At 43.6% G+C, this 15,972-nt stretch overlaps 2 protein-coding genes across 2 annotated transcripts in view; both read right to left on the reverse strand.

The window, feature by feature from the left end:
* LOC120029340 (choline O-acetyltransferase-like) overlaps positions 1 to 9,572 on the reverse strand; it is a 28,806-nt gene extending 19,234 nt beyond the window's left edge. Inside the window, exons 1-3 of the mRNA XM_038974574.1 lie at positions 9,525 to 9,572; positions 7,413 to 7,604; positions 2,057 to 2,175 (exon numbers count right to left, since the gene is read on the reverse strand). Of these exons, the coding sequence (XP_038830502.1) occupies positions 2,057 to 2,175; positions 7,413 to 7,604; positions 9,525 to 9,572 (359 nt within the window). The remainder of the gene's footprint in view (positions 1 to 2,056; positions 2,176 to 7,412; positions 7,605 to 9,524) is intronic.
* Positions 9,573 to 12,935: 3,363 nt separating this feature from the next.
* On the reverse strand, positions 12,936 to 14,528 carry LOC120029565 (probable vesicular acetylcholine transporter-A). The gene has a single exon (XM_038974834.1). The coding sequence runs from the start codon at positions 14,526 to 14,528 to the stop codon at positions 12,936 to 12,938; it is 1,593 nt and encodes a 530-aa protein (XP_038830762.1).
* Between the last annotated feature and the right edge of the window lie 1,444 nt (positions 14,529 to 15,972).

Raw genomic sequence — 15,972 nt, forward strand, 5'->3', positions numbered from 1 at the left:
TGTTGTATTACCGTATGTTGTATTTACCATTATATAGTTGAACAGTTTGTAGTTGTGGCAGGGATTCAAGATTAGAAAATACAAAATGAAGGAAATAAGTGACTGATCTGATCTGTGGAGGCTACAACCTACAGAGACTACAACAAAACATGCTAACCTCTCACCTCTCACCTCTCACCATTACCAATAACAGAGTGAGTACCTAGTTCAAATTATCAAATCAAATCAAATTGTATGTGTCACATGCGCCGAATACAACACGTGTACACCTTACAGTGAAATGCATACTTTCAAGCCCTGAACCAACAATTAAAATAAGTGTTAAGTAAAAAAAATAGATAAGTAAAAAATAGAAAATAAAAGTAACAAATAATTAAACTATATACAGGGGCTATATACAGGGGGTACCGGTGCAGAGTCAATGTGGAGGCTATATGGAGGGAGTACCGGTACAGAGTCAATGTGGAGGCTATATACAGGGGGTACCGGTACAGAGTCAATGTGGAGGCTATATACAGGGTGTTACGGTACAGAGTCAATGTGGAGGCTATATACAGGGGGTACCGGTACAGAGTCAATGTGGAGGCTATATACAGGGTGTTACGGTACAGAGTCAATGTGGAGGCTATATACAGGGGGTACCGGTACAGAGTCAATGTGGAGGCTATATACAGGGGGTACCGGTACAGAGTCAATGTGGAGGCTATATACAGGGGGTACCGGTACAGAGTCAATGTGGAGGCTATATACAGGGGGTACCGGTACAGAGTCAATGTGGAGGCTATATACAGGGGGTACCGGTACAGAGTCAATGTGGAGGCTATATACAGGGGGGTACCGGTACAGAGTCAATGTGGAGGCTATATACAGGGGGTACCGGTACAGAGTCAATGTGGAGGCTATATACAGGGGGTACCGGTACAAAGTCAATGTGGAGGCTATATACAGGGGGTACCGGTACAGAGTCAATGTGGAGGCTATATACAGGGGGTACCGGTACAGAGTCAATGTGGAGGCTATATACAGGGGTACCGGTACAGAGTCAATGTGGAGGCTATATACAGGGGGGTACCGGTACAGAGTCAATGTGGAGGCTATATACAGGGGGTACCGGTACAGAGTCAATGTGGAGGCTATATACAGGAGGTACCGGTACAGAGTCAATGTGGAGTCTATATACAGGGGGTACGGTACAGAGTCAATGTGGAGGCTATATACAGGGGGTACCGGTACAGAGTCAATGTGGAGGCTATATACAGAGGGTACCGGTACAGAGTCAATGTGGAGGCCATATACAGGGGGTACCGGTACAGAGTCAATGTGGAGGCTATATACAGGGGGTACCGGTACAGAGTCAATGTGGAGGCTATATACAGGGGGTACCGGTACAGAGTCATCTTCTCTCATGAGTACATAGTTCAAATCATCAATCTTCTCCTCTGAGTACCTAGTTCATGTACATAGTCTCTAGTCATTGAATAGCTGTTTTCTTTTTGGGTGCAGAGATTACTATGTCCATTACTCCCTCTTGTCAAGTGTAATTCAATGCGTGGTCATTCAACCAGGACTAATCTGATTGAGAAAATGACTGCATCATCCCCCTCATTGAAGGAAGCACCCTCATTACTGTGTATTTCACATTCAGGAAGTACTTTGTTGTGATTATGAAACGTAATTTATGAAGTGTATTTTATGAGGTGTATTTTATGAAGTGTATTTTATGAGGTGTATTTTATGAAGTGTATTTTATGAGGTGTATTTTATGAAGTGTATTTTATGAGGTGTATTTTATGAAGTGTCTTTTATGAGGTGTATTTTATGAAGTGTTTTTTATGAAATTTATTTTATGAAATTTATTTTTTAAAGTGTATTTTATGAAGTTTATGAAGTGTATTTTATTCAGTGTATTATGTGAAATGTATTTTCTGAAGTATATGAAATGTATTTTATGAAGTGTATTTTATGAAATGTATTTTATGTTGTGGATTTTATGAAATGTATTTTATGAAGTGGATTTTATGAAGTGTATTTTGGACACCAAGTGTACTGTACATACCTGAGTGAGTCTTTGTGATCTCTAAAGCCTTGTTTTGGGAAGACCATGGCAGGATTGGAGTTGACTGGTAGGGCCAATCTCTGATTCAAATACATATCGTCTAGCCAGTAGTCATACACCTGAGAGAGAGAGAGAGAGTGAGACACAGAGAGAGAGAGAGAGAGAGAGAGAGAGAGAGAGAGAGAGACACCAAGTGGCATGTCTGATTGATCTATGGCCACAGTTTTAGTTATTTCCCCACCTTTTTGTTAGCTTCAGTTCTTTCCTCCTTCCAGTGCCAGCTGTTATTGATGGTCCAAATCTATTGGGCCATTTATGGTGTTGATTGTGTTTTTGATCACAGTGTGGAGACTCTACAGTCTGTATGGACAGGTCTCCAACGGGTTATTAAAGGACAGTCTGTATGGACAGGTCTCCAATGGGTTATTAAAGGACAGTCTGTATGGACAGGTCTCCAATGGGTTATTAAAGGACAGTCTGTATGGACAGGTCTCCAATGGGCTATAAAAGGACAGTCTGTATGGACAGGTCTCCAATGGGTTATTAAAGGACAGTCTGTATGGACAGGTCTCCAATGAGTTTTAAAAGGACAGTCTGTATGGACAGGTCTCCAATGGGTTATTAAAGGACAGTCTGTATGGACAGGTCTCCAATGAGTTTTAAAAGGACAGTCTGGATGGACAGGTCTCCAATGGGTTATTAAAGGACAGTCTGTATGGACAGGTCTCCAATGAGTTTTAAAAGGACAGTCTGTATGGACAGGTCTCCAATGGGTTATTAAAGGACAGTCTGTATGGACAGGTCTCCAATTGGCTATAAAAGGACAGTCTGTATGGACAGGTCTCCAATGGGCTAGAAAAGGACAGTCTGTATGGACAGGTCTCCAATGGGCTAGAAAAGGACAGTCTGTATGGACAGGTCTCCAATGGGTTATTAAAGGACAGTCTGTATGGACAGGTCTCCAATGAGTTTTAAAAGGACAGTCTGTATGGACAGGTCTCCAATGAGTTTTAAAAGGACAGTCTGTATGGACAGGTCTCCAATTGGCTATAAAAGGACAGTCTGTATGGACAGGTCTCCAATTGGCTATAAAAGGACAGTCTGTATGGACAGGTCTCCAATGGGCTATAAAAGGACAGTCTGTATGGACAGGTCTCTTATGGGCTATAAAAGGACAGTCTGTATGGACAGGTCTCCAATGGGTTATTAAAGGACAGTCTGTATGGACAGGTCTCCAATGGGTTATTAAAGGACAGTCTGTATGGACAGGTCTCCAATGGGCTATAAAAGGACAGTCTGTATGGACAGGTCTCTTATGGGCTATAAAAGGACAGTCTGTATGGACAGGTCTCCAATGGGTTATTAAAGGACAGTCTGTATGGACAGGTCTCTTATGGGCTATAAAAGGACAGTCTGTATGGACAGGTCTCCAATGGGTTATTAAAGGACAGTCTGTATGGACAGGTCTCCAATGAGTTTTAAAAGGACAGTCTGTATGGACAGGTCTCCAATGAGTTTTAAAAGGACAGTCTGTATGGACAGGTCTCCAATGAGTTTTAAAAGGACAGTCTGTATGGATAGGTCTCCAATGGGCTATAAAAGGACAATCTGTATGGACAGGTCTCCAATGGGCTATAAAAGGACAGTCTGTATGGACAGGTCTCCAATGAGTTTTAAAAGGACAGTCTGTATGGATAGGTCTCCAATGGGCTATAAAAGGACAGTCTGTATGGACAGGTCTCCAATGGGCTATAAAAGGACAGTCTGTATGGACAGGTCTCCAATGGGCTATAAAAGGACATTGTTTATCTTTCTGTGACTGACACACTGTTCTGTTATCCTGATGTATCACAACTTTAATGTTGACTTCTACTTGTGGTCTACAATGCATCACCCTTAAGTTATGTTGATGTCACATCTGCTCCTGCAACACCCTCTACTGCTCATTCTGTGTCTCCTTGACCTGCCGCCACTCCCCCAGTACTCTCTCCCTCTCCCTCTCTGTGTGTGATTGTGTGGGCGGGGACAGGTGTGCTGGAGTCAGAGCAGATCCCCACTAGCTGCAACCAGTTCCATAATCAAGACCTCTACAAATACTCAGTCCTGCCATTTCCACACTGCCAGATAATAATCGCTGCTCAGTCTGTCTACGTTTCTAGCCGGTTGTTACTATTTAGATCCTGTCGTGCCTGTTTTCCGTTCCTGACGCTGTTTTCCTCTCCGCTACAGTTCCGCCCGCTCTGACTCTGGTCCCCGTCTCCAGTCCCACGTCTCGTCATCCTGCTACTCTGTCCTGTATTCCCCAGTCTACTACTCCCTTGGATTCCCCTCCGGACCTGCTTACCCTGTCTCAACCCCTCTGGCTCCAGCCTCAGCCTCCGCACCTGGTTTCCAGTAACCCGCCCGAGCTTCTCCTGACCTGCACTCCATCTCCCCCCTTGTGTTTCAATAAATACCTTAGTTACTTCATCCCAGTCTCCTCGTCTGAGTCTGCAATTGGGTTCGCCTTTTCCACTCCACGTAACAGTTGAAGTATACACTAGAAGGATTGCAGACTGCCTTTGCGTGCTTTACGCATCTGGGAGCAAAAGGGTAAAGTGCATCCCACTCCACACCAGATCTGACTATTCCCACTCCACACCAGATCTGACTATTCCCACCCCACACCAGATCTGACTATTCCCACCCCACACTAGATCTGACTATTCCCACTCCACACCAGATCTGACTATTCCCACTCCACACCAGATCTGACTATTCCCACTCCACACCAGATCTGACTATTCCCACTCCACACCAGATCTGACTATTCCCACTCCACACTAGATCTGACTATTCCCACTCCACACCAGATCTGACTATTCCCACTCCACACCAGATCTGACTTCTATTTTCAATACAGTACAAACATAGCATGGAGAAACAATAGATCGCTCATTACTCCCATACTGCTAACAGAATATCCATGGATTTGAATGCTTAGAGTTGCTAGAGGGTCTTGTCTGCCTCCCAAACACCACCCTATTTCCGTTAGTGCACACTAGCATTGACCAGATCCCTATGGACTCTGGTTGAATGTAGTACACTATCTAGGCAATAGGATGCCTTTTAGGATGCACATTGTCTGAGGGAGGGAGTTTACCCAGTTGTGTGTGTTGCGAGGGAGGGAGTTTACCCAGTTGTGTGTGTTGCGATGGAGGGAGTTTACCCAGTTGTGTGTGTTGCGAGGGAGGGAGTTTACCCAGTTGTGTGTGTTGCTAGGGAGGGAGTTTACCCAGTTGTGTGTGTTGTGAGGGAGGGAGTTTACCCAGTTGTGTGTGTTGCGAGGGATGGAGTTTACCCAGTTGTGTGTGTTGCGATGGAGGGAGTTTACCCAGTTGTGTGTGTTGCGATGGAGGGAGTTTACCCAGTTGTGTGTGTTGCGAGGGAGGGAGTTTACCCAGTTGTGTGTGTTGCGAGGGAGGGAGTTTACCCAGTTGTGTGTGTGTTGTGAGGGAGGGAGTTTACCCAGTTGTGTGTGTGTTGTGAGGGAGGGAGTTTACCCAGTTGTGTTGTTGCGAGGGAGGGAGTTTACCCAGTTGTGTTGTTGCGAGGGAGGGAGTTTACCCAGTTGTGTGTGTTGCTAGGGAGGGAGTTTACCCAGTTGTGTGTGTTGCGATGGAGGGAGTTTACCCAGTTGTGTGTGTTGCGAGGGAGGGAGTTTACCCAGTTGTGTGTGTTGCGAGGGAGGGAGTTTACCCAGTTGTGTGTGTTGCTAGGGAGGGAGTTTACCCAGTTGTGTGTGTTGCGATGGAGGGAGTTTACCCAGTTGTGTGTGTTGCTAGGGAGGGAGTTTACCCAGTTGTGTGTGTTGCGAGGGAGGGAGTTTACCCAGTTGTGTGTGTTGCGAGGGAGGGAGTTTACCCAGTTGTGTGTGTGTTGCTAGGGAGGGAGTTTACCCAGTTGTGTGTGTTGCGAGGGAGGGAGTTTACCCAGTTGTGTGTGTTGCTAGGGAGGGAGTTTACCCAGTTGTGTGTGTTGTGAGGGAGGAAGTTTACCCAGTTGTGTGTGTTGTGAGGGAGGGAGTTTACCCAGTTGTGTGTGTTGCGAGGGAGGGAGTTTACCCAGTTGTGTGTGTTGCGAGGGAGGGAGTTTACCCAGTTGTGTGTGTTGCGATGGAGGGAGTTTACCCAGTTGTGTGTGTTGCGATGGAGGGAGTTTACCCAGTTGTGTGTGTTGCGATGGAGGGAGTTTACCCAGTTGTGTGTGTTGCGAGGGAGGGAGTTTACCCAGTTGTGTGTGTTGCGATGGAGGGAGTTTACCCAGTTGTGTGTGTTGCTAGGGAGGGAGTTTACCCAGTTGTGTGTGTTGCGATGGAGGGAGTTTACCCAGTTGTGTGTGTTGCGATGGAGGGAGTTTACCCAGTTGTGTGTGTTGCGAGGGAGGGAGTTTACCCAGTTGTGTGTGTTGCTAGGGAGGGAGTTTACCCAGTTGTGTGTGTTGTGAGGGAGGGAGTTTACCCAGTTGTGTGTGTTGCTAGGGAGGGAGTTTACCCAGTTGTGTGTGTTGCGAGGGAGGGAGTTTACCCAGTTGTGTGTGTTGTGAGGGAGGGAGTTTACCCAGTTGTGTGTGTTGCTAGGGAGGGAGTTTACCCAGTTGTGTGTGTTGCGAGGGAGGGAGTTTACCCAGTTGTGTGTGTTGCGAGGGAGGGAGTTTACCCAGTTGTGTGTGTTGCGATGGAGGGAGTTTACCCAGTTGTGTGTGTTGCTAGGGAGGGAGTTTACCCAGTTGTGTGTGTTGCTAGGGAGGGAGTTTACCCAGTTGTGTGTGTTGCGAGGGAGGGAGTTTACCCAGTTGTGTGTGTTGCGAGGGAGGGAGTTTACCCAGTTGTGTGTGTTGCTAGGGAGGGAGTTTACCCAGTTGTGTGTGTTGCGAGGGAGGGAGTTTACCCAGTTGTGTGTGTTGCTAGGGAGGGAGTTTACCCAGTTGTGTGTGTTGCTAGGGAGGGAGTTTACCCAGTTGTGTGTGTTGCTAGGGAGGGAGTTTACCCAGTTGTGTTGTTGCGAGGGAGGGAGTTTACCCAGTTGTGTGTGTTGCGAGGGAGGGAGTTTACCCAGTTGTGTGTGTTGCTAGGGAGGGAGTTTACCCAGTTGTGTGTGTTGCTAGGGAGGGAGTTTACCCAGTTGTGTGTGTTGCTAGGGAGGGAGTTTACCCAGTTGTGTGTGTTGCGAGGGAGGGAGTTTACCCAGTTGTGTGTGTTGCGAGGGAGGGAGTTTACCCAGTTGTGTGTGTTGCTAGGGAGGGAGTTTACCCAGTTGTGTGTGTTGCTAGGGAGGGAGTTTACCCAGTTGTGTGTGTTGCTAGGGAGGGAGTTTACCCAGTTGTGTGTGTTGCCGCTCTTCTCCAGTAGCTTCTTCTGCAGCAGCTCTCCAGTGCCGCCTGGTTCTCCGAACTTCTCCACAATGGATTTAGTCTTCCGGTACTGTTCCTCCTTCACCAGGTGTTTAATACTGGTCAGGTACATGTCCAGAGTTTGCTTCAGGGGTGGGACAGGCACCTTGGGCAGGACCTAGTGTTGTGGAGATCAATCAATCACACTCTCTCTCTCTCTCTCTCTCTCTCTCCTCTCATCTATCAAGCAATTAATCAATCTATCCAATTTATTCATAAAGCCCTTTTTACATCAGTAAGTGTCAAAAATGGTTGTTACTGTACATTAACCAAGCCTATATTTCAAAGGGTAGGCAGTTATTGTAATGGTTGGGATAAACATTGACTCATTGAGGCTGCACCGAAAAGGACAAAATGTGTTCATCAGTGTAAGGAAGGTGTTGTCCTGTCTGTAGGCATTTATTCATCAGTCTGAGGAAGCTGTTGTCCTGTCTGTAGGCATTTATTCATCAGTCTGAGGAAGCTGTTGTCCTGTCTGTAGGCATTTATTCATCAGTCTGAGCATTACAGCTCTTATTTGCTTCCTGAAGTTTATCTTTAGCATTCTTAGAACCTGAGTAAATTATTCATTCAAACCGCTTGAAGCCACGTCGAGAATTAATTTTACAGCGTCCTGTGGGAAACGAAAATGATGCCTTTGATCGAAACAGCTAAGGTTATTTTACATTGAATTAAGACGCAAATGAAATGTTTACCGAGTTAGTAGTGTGTTGACTAATTATTTGTTCGTTTGGTCCGATATGTTGGAATCCGTCTGTTATTGTGGTCAATGTAACTTGTGAGAGTGGGTTACCTACATCACATGTGAAACAGGTATGATTGAACGCATACGTTGGTAATATTATAATTCGGAATTTGCTCCAAGAAAATGGCCACTCTCGGGGAGATACATTAGAATCGTATCGTTCTGAATTCAATTGATTTTTAGGCTTACTTATTAATTGATCCCCAGTGGGCAACTGAAGTTTCACTCCACGGGCACGTGCTTCGTTCATATTCATCATAACCTAAACCAATGTTGCTGTGTACTTTCTGGTAGCATAGACTAAACTGCTCGGGCAACGGAAAAGTTAATTGTTGAGAACCTTTTGACTTCTCGGATTTCTCAACATTCGCAGAATGCGTATCTCTGTTGCTGCAATTATGCACGGGGACTGCATTTTCTTTGGTGATTTAGTTGGTATCTTCCTACTAAATAGCCTGGATAAATTGACCTTTATATGTAATAGGTTTCGAATTTGAAAAATAATTTGAGTGCATTGTAGGCCTATCACGGATTCCAACTCTTTGTTTTTGGTAGGTAGTGTGAAATAGTCTCATTTTATTCTGCATCACTTTTTTTGATAGTTTCCGTTTGGGATAATACAAGTGTAGTACTTCCAGTCTGTCAATTATCTATTTTTTGCCCCTAGCGGTCAGCACAAGGACACAGTAGAAATATCCGCGTTTCAAAACCATGCTCTTTTCAGCACCACGGATAGCGCCTGTATCTGTTACACTAGCAGTGGTTTACAAGGCTGTTGCTCCATACTTTTTCCAATGATAAAGTCAGTTAGTTAGACAAGTAGTTCTGTAATCCACTTGTGAAAATCCCTTCTCACTAAATGTATTTTAAAAACAAACAAGAGCAAGCCAAATTTGTAACAATAAATACATAATTTTGTAGGCTATACAATTACTATACAAAACGAATTCCCTGAAATAGCCTTTCAGCAATGGTATGTTGCCAGTCACACACAACAATGTTACAAAACAGCAACAGTATGAAAATAATGAAGTAAAGCAAGCAACGTGATTCTACATGCTGGATTCTACATGCTGGATTCTAAATCAATAAATTAATATCGATTAAGCTATTGCTTTTGCAACTACCCGAATAACATATTTTTCTCTGACCTTATAAGCAGATAATACCTACATTTTAATATACCGGCAGAGATAAAGGATATTAAGAAATAACTGATGGTAAAATACCAAGGACAATCCTTCATTACACTCAGTATGAAACAAAATCGAATGTAACAAAAGCGTTTCTCACATAGCTTTCCCTGCGGCCTTTCGGCGGATCTCTCTCCAGGATTGGCATGCTGTTGTCCAGTCTGGATCAGTCAGGTGAAAGTAATTTGAAAACCCTCAAGAGTTGGTTGAAGTTCAACCTTTTGCACGAAGCCAGTACATCCAAATCATTCATCAGAAATAAAAAAGGGGGATTACGCTGAAATTGATTAGGCTATAGGAGGATTTTATAACAGTAACTGTGAAGTTGTAATTATCAGTGAGATTTAAAAAACTAAAACCCTTAGTACCAATATGAATCTCTGTTAAACATAATACATTATTGTATAAACACAGGGGTACATAACCACCAACACAATCTTTCCACAAGTATTAATAGACGAGCTGTCTCCTTTCAAGTCATTCAAACAAAGCACGTCATACATCAGCTAACTTTCTGAACTAGCCATATGTGTGAATAATGAGGAGAAGGAAAACGATTTCCGCTTACCTGAGCAATGGATGCTTTCCCTTTTCTCCTCAAGAGGTCAAAAATGTTTGCAACGAGATGACAGTGTTCCGGGTCCGTGTTTATAGAACTCCTTTGACGCGAAGGAATGTTCGTTCACCACTCTGTCTCAGTCTCCACGATATCCACGCCTACTTCAGAGCCATTGCAAAGCTTTGACTTTTAGAGAGCACTTGCTTAGTAAAGATGCTCTAGGTGGGGTTTGTCTCTACCCACTGGGCACAGACGTCAATTTAACGTCTATTCCACGTTGGTTCAACGTGATTTCATTGAAATGACGTGGAAACAACGTTTTATTCAACCAGTGTATGCCCAGTGGGTACTTACGCCCGCAGGCAGCAAACTCCTCCCATCGAAATCTATTTGTGGAACATATGATTTGACAGCTTGCCTTGCATCCCCCCCTGACCACCTCTGACAAAGTAGGAAAATGATCTTGAAATAGTAGTTGCTACTAGCCGGGTTAGCCGGTAGGACTTTATCGAGTGTGTCGGATCTAGGAAATAAAGGTGGCTTTCCGAGTTTGAGAGCTGAAAATCAAAGAATAACTTGACTACTTATACTTGGTTGTTGAGTGAACAATATTGTTAGAACCGTTCTCCATGTGGGCGTCTGCTGCGAGGAGTTTTCACAGAGCAACAATGTCAACTTTCAGAACAATGGACAGTGCTGAGCGCCAGCTTGTTGCGCTATGTCTTTACGCACAACCAAGTAAACATTTACATTACGATATATGAGCTACATCATTCCTAAATAATAAGAATGTGATTCGCATACTCTCTCTTTCTCCCCTCTCTCTGTCTCCCCTCTCTCTTTCTCCCCTCTCTCTTTCTCTCTCTTTCTCCCCTCTCTCTTTCTCCCCTCTCTCTTTCTCTCTTTCTCCCCTCTCTCTTTCTCTCTCTTTCACCCCTCTCTCTTTCTCTCCTCTCCTCTCTCTCTCTTTCTCCCCTCTCTCTTTCTCGCTCTTTCACCCTTCTCTCTTTCTCCTCGCTCTTTCACCCCTCTCTCTTTCTCCTCTCTCTTTCTCCTCTCTCTTTCTCCTCTCTCTTTCTCCCCTCTCTCTTTCTCCCCTCTCTCTTTCTCGCTCTTTCACCCCTCTCTCTTTCTCATCTCTCTTTCTCCCCTCTCTCTTTCTCCTCTCTCTTTCTCCCCTCTCTCTTTCTCGCTCTTTCCCCCCTCTCTCTTTCTCGCTCTTTCTCCCCTCTCTCTTTCTCCTCTCTCTCTCTCTCTCTCTCTGTTTCTCTCTCTCTCTCTTTCGCTCTCTTTCTCCCCTCTCACTCACACACCCACAACACACGCACTCTCGCTCTCTGGCTCTCGTGCGTAATTGCACTGAAAAAAATTATGTAATCAATAAAAATCCACAGTGAAACGATTAGTTGGTTGAAGTATCATATTCAATACCCGTACTTCAAAACTATTCGTTGATTATCTTTACAGTATGAGTTGAATAACAATCCACCCTTGTAACTGTAATTTTCTCACACATCTCTGACTACAAAGCGTTTACTCGAAAGTCCAAATTACTCACAGATATTGTGCCAATAATGTTTGTAGCAGAGATTATTAACCAATGTCTGTAACTAAAATTGTTAATTAAATTAGTTCGTGATCCGTCGTGATAAAAAATATTGTATATTATCTTCAACGTCCCAAATGGGTCAAAAACGGGTTGAATCAACGTTGTATCCACGTCATTTCAACAAGAAACATTCAACGTGATGACGTTGAATCAACTTGGAAAACTGACTGGATTTGAAAAAGCTCTTGAATGTAAAGGAATTTCGTCTTCTTTTTTTTTTACCCAACTTTTAACCTTCAATCCAACGACACGGTGAACGTTGCTTTTGATTTCACGTTGAATTCACGTTAGTGGACAACTCAACCAAATGTAAATCCAAACTAGACGTTGAACTGACGTCTGTACCCAGTGGGTAATGTCTCTTCTATTCAACATGGGGATTACAAGTTTTACATAAGGATTCATATCAACTTGTTTATTTGGTAATATTATGGCCTACGTTTGATAAAAATATAGTTTAATCATCTCACTATAAATAATTATGACACACACAAAACACGGTTATATTTAAATACAATTTATTATAACTATAGTCGATAAATTAATATATGTCTATCTACTCAGGATATAGGAAGTTGTTTTTGAGCTATTACGGATACTTATGCTTTGACAATACACGCATACATCACGCATACGCTCAAATATGCACAGGCACACATACAATTTAATAATTTACTATGTAAATATTCACATATGTACAAAACGCATTTCAATATAATACACTACATTTTCAGGAAAACAAAACATAACTTAAATGAAAAATACAGATGTCACAATTACGTTTCGAAATTAGATATGGAAAAGAAAAAACCCCAATTACAAAAATGTAAATTAAAATGATTGTCAATATGTCAACGAAATTATAAACGCCATCATAGGTTGACAAAACTAAAACCGAGTTATTTTTGTGATGCGTTGATAGTTGGTCGTGTATTTATCATATCAATATAACATTTTACATACATTTATCTATTTACCTTTGTACAATCCTCTGCAGTAGTTATGCGCACACAGTGAATTGTATTAGACCTTTCAGAATAGTACTCAAATTAGACGGTCAGAAGAAACATATTACATACATAGAAGACGTGTTCAAAGACCGTGACATTACAGTCAAAATAAAATCACCTTTGGAAACGGGTCACACCATCATGATTAGGTGATTTAGTATGTGTATATTGTACACCAGTAGCCCTACACTACAGAGTGAAGTGACTGTCTACCCCACTCTTTTGGCAGGTACTTAAATCCGAACGGAATGTGTCCAAATTCTCGAACTCTCGGTAATGGATTCGGGGACGTTCTAAGTATTGCTACAGTATTCTAGATGTAATCTGAATATTCTAACTGTACTCTGGACCAGAGAATTCATCTACAGAGGCGTGTGTTTGTGCTCTAAACGGGTCGAACCCTCCATTCTCATCCACCACCACAGGCAAGCAGTCCCCTGCTGAACTATAGCCCTTCTTCTTGCCTCTCCGCTCCTCCATTTTCATGGTATCATACAGACCCTCGGGTTCATCATCGTCCACCAACAGGTTATCTCTCTCCGAGTAGGATGGTTTCATTTGGCACACGTTGCGGAGCAGCAGAAGGGCCGGTGCGTACAGGACATTGACGAGGCCCATGCCCAGGTTGAGTTGAACAAACCCATAGTTGTGCACTATATTTCCCGCCACGATAGGACCCATGGCATACGCGACAGAATAGGAGATATCAGCTAAAGCGTAGACGCTGCCGTACACGGACACGTGACGCACGTCGACGAGAAAGGCAAGAGTTGGCAACAGGGCGGTGTCCACGAGAGCGATGCCGAAACATATGCCGCACAACGGGGCGATTAACTGGCCGAATGTTTTGCATGCTGGAATGGTGCACGAGCTGGCCCCGATAATGACCATGCCCAAAGCTCCATAGAACCACTGCAGGTTGGGGTACTTAGCAGCCAGTTTGACGGTCATGTAGACACCCAGAACATGTGGGAAGAAAGCGGGCAGCCAACATAATCCCATTTCCCACTTAGTTGAATGCATGGTGCTCTCCATCCAGTTGGCTATGGTGGGCTCCAGAAAGGCCAGGGGGATGTTACACACTGTCAGGGCACCAGCCACAACAGCTATGTAAGGGTCAATCATGAGTTTGTAGATGGGGGTGCCCACCGGCATATTGTCTCTATTCCTGTTCGAGAACGGCTTGATCACTGTCAAGAGCAGAATCCCGTCTATAAGGCAAACCACGGCGAGAACGATAAACGGTACTCTTTTACCTGCAAACTCGTACAGGATACCCCCAAAGGGTGGCGCTACCAGGCTCCCGAAAGAGATGAACGCCAGGGCGATACCGAGAGCTTTACTTCTCTCCGATTCTTCGGTGTATTTATCTGCTATCATGGCAATTCCTGAGGTGTCGGCGAAAGCTGAGCCCAGACCTTGTAAACTACGGGCGAAAAACAGCGTCGCGTAGTTCTCAGCGAAAGCAAATATACACGTAGAGAAGAACATGACGGTTAGTCCGATTAGGAGGGGGATGTCGTATCCAACACGATCTATGAAAGTTCCTGACAACGGGTTCACCAAAAGCTGCAGGATAGCCTTCGATGCAAAAAGTACTCCTATTTGAACGTCTAAATTGTCTCTGTTGATTTTAGCTTGGGCTGAGCTCATTGTGGTGTTGATTGAATAATTCTGATGTATATCTATGTGGACGTGCTCTGCTTGCTCAAGCTCTAAATCAGCGAGGTAGTCGGGAATAATCGGGACTATAACCATATAGAGCATATTGTCTAGAAGGAGAGCCACGCAGACAATGACTAAAATAATCCGTCTTTGGTGGTCGGGGGCTTTCATTTTGTTGCCAAACTGTTTGGTTTTTTCTCCCATCTCGGACAGTTTTACAGCGGCTGATTTGGCCAGCCCGGAGGACCCTTCTGTATCCATGATGATCTGCTATTGTTCTTGTTGTTGTTGTCAATACAAATCGACAGTGTTGTTTTCTTCTCCTCTCTCGTCTCTGCTCTCTTATACAGATATCTCAGCACCACAGATAATACTATCCTTGAATATTTACGTAGCTGTTTCTTGGTTCACTTACGCGGTGCGAAAGACAAAGGGGCAGCAGACTTGGAACTTTCCTCCCGTGTGTTTTTCTGACAGCGCGCGATGCTGCGGGCTTCATCCGTGGTTGGTCTTGTTTCACCCCCCTCGCGCTCACATTAGGCGCTGATTCATGGTCCGGAAAAGTGAAGTGGTGAAATATATTTATGCTCTTCTCTACACGGTGTAAAGACTTCAACCTCTAATAGTCCATGTCAAGTTTCTATGGAAACGTGTTTTTAGAAGTTGTTTATGGAACTTGGGACCCTACATGTCCGATTCCAATGCTCATATCTCCTACTGTATCACCTGTAGCACGTGTGGGTTCCGTTCTGAGATCACGAAGGGCTTCGTTGCCATTGGTACTTACGCAGGTCTGTCGATATTTGTTTTGTTTATTTTTTTCTCTCCTCTCCTCCTCTCTCTCAATTTCACCAAGGGCTATGACGCATCAGCAACTTGCCCCCAAGTGGATCCTTTGCCAGTTGCCGTCCTTTATGCTAATTCAGAAAATTGCATTAGTGAGCGTCATCACGACTCCTCCATACACGAGCGCAGGAAAACCCTCCCAGCAGTGCACACTGCTTAAACCCTTGACTTTCCCGAAGTGCATAAACGTATATTCTGTAACCTTCCAGATGTATAGGCCTATATCGAAAGCCTAATATGGACGATTGACTGTGTCACTGTTTCTTTACAATTCATTAATCACCATAGGTTAATATACTGACAATATAGAGTAGCTAGAAAAGAACTAATATATGTCTAATTAGGTCTATGTGTGTCGTTCTTTTCAAATCGAGAAGGCTATCCTTAGTTTGTGGATTTGGCTTTGTTGAAAAAGTGTGCATTTATCCAGTCTCAGCAATCTTTCCAATATAACCTAAAACATCCTGATTAAATATCGATACCTGCAGACATTTTTTTAATGTAAAATATTTATTACCTGACGGAGTATATACGTTATGTCCCATACAGGGAATCATAGCCTATTGTCTGCTTATATTATCATAATATAATAATATATAATATTGCCATATATTAAACATGAATAATATAATACTGGGGGGGGGACTTGAAAATAGCTGTGCAGCGACGCTCCGCATCCAACCTGACAGAGCTTGAAATGATCTGCACAGAACAATGGGATAAGCTCCCAAAATACAGGTGTGAATACTTATGTAAATAAGGTATTTCTGTTTTTTATTTTTAATAAATGTGAAAAAATATCCTAAAAACTGTTTTCACTTTGTCATTATGGGTTATTGTTTGTAGTAGATTGATGAGA

The sequence above is a fragment of the Salvelinus namaycush genome, chromosome 35 (genome assembly GCF_016432855.1).
Source record: "Salvelinus namaycush isolate Seneca chromosome 35, SaNama_1.0, whole genome shotgun sequence".
Taxonomy (NCBI): Eukaryota; Metazoa; Chordata; class Actinopteri; order Salmoniformes; family Salmonidae; genus Salvelinus; species Salvelinus namaycush.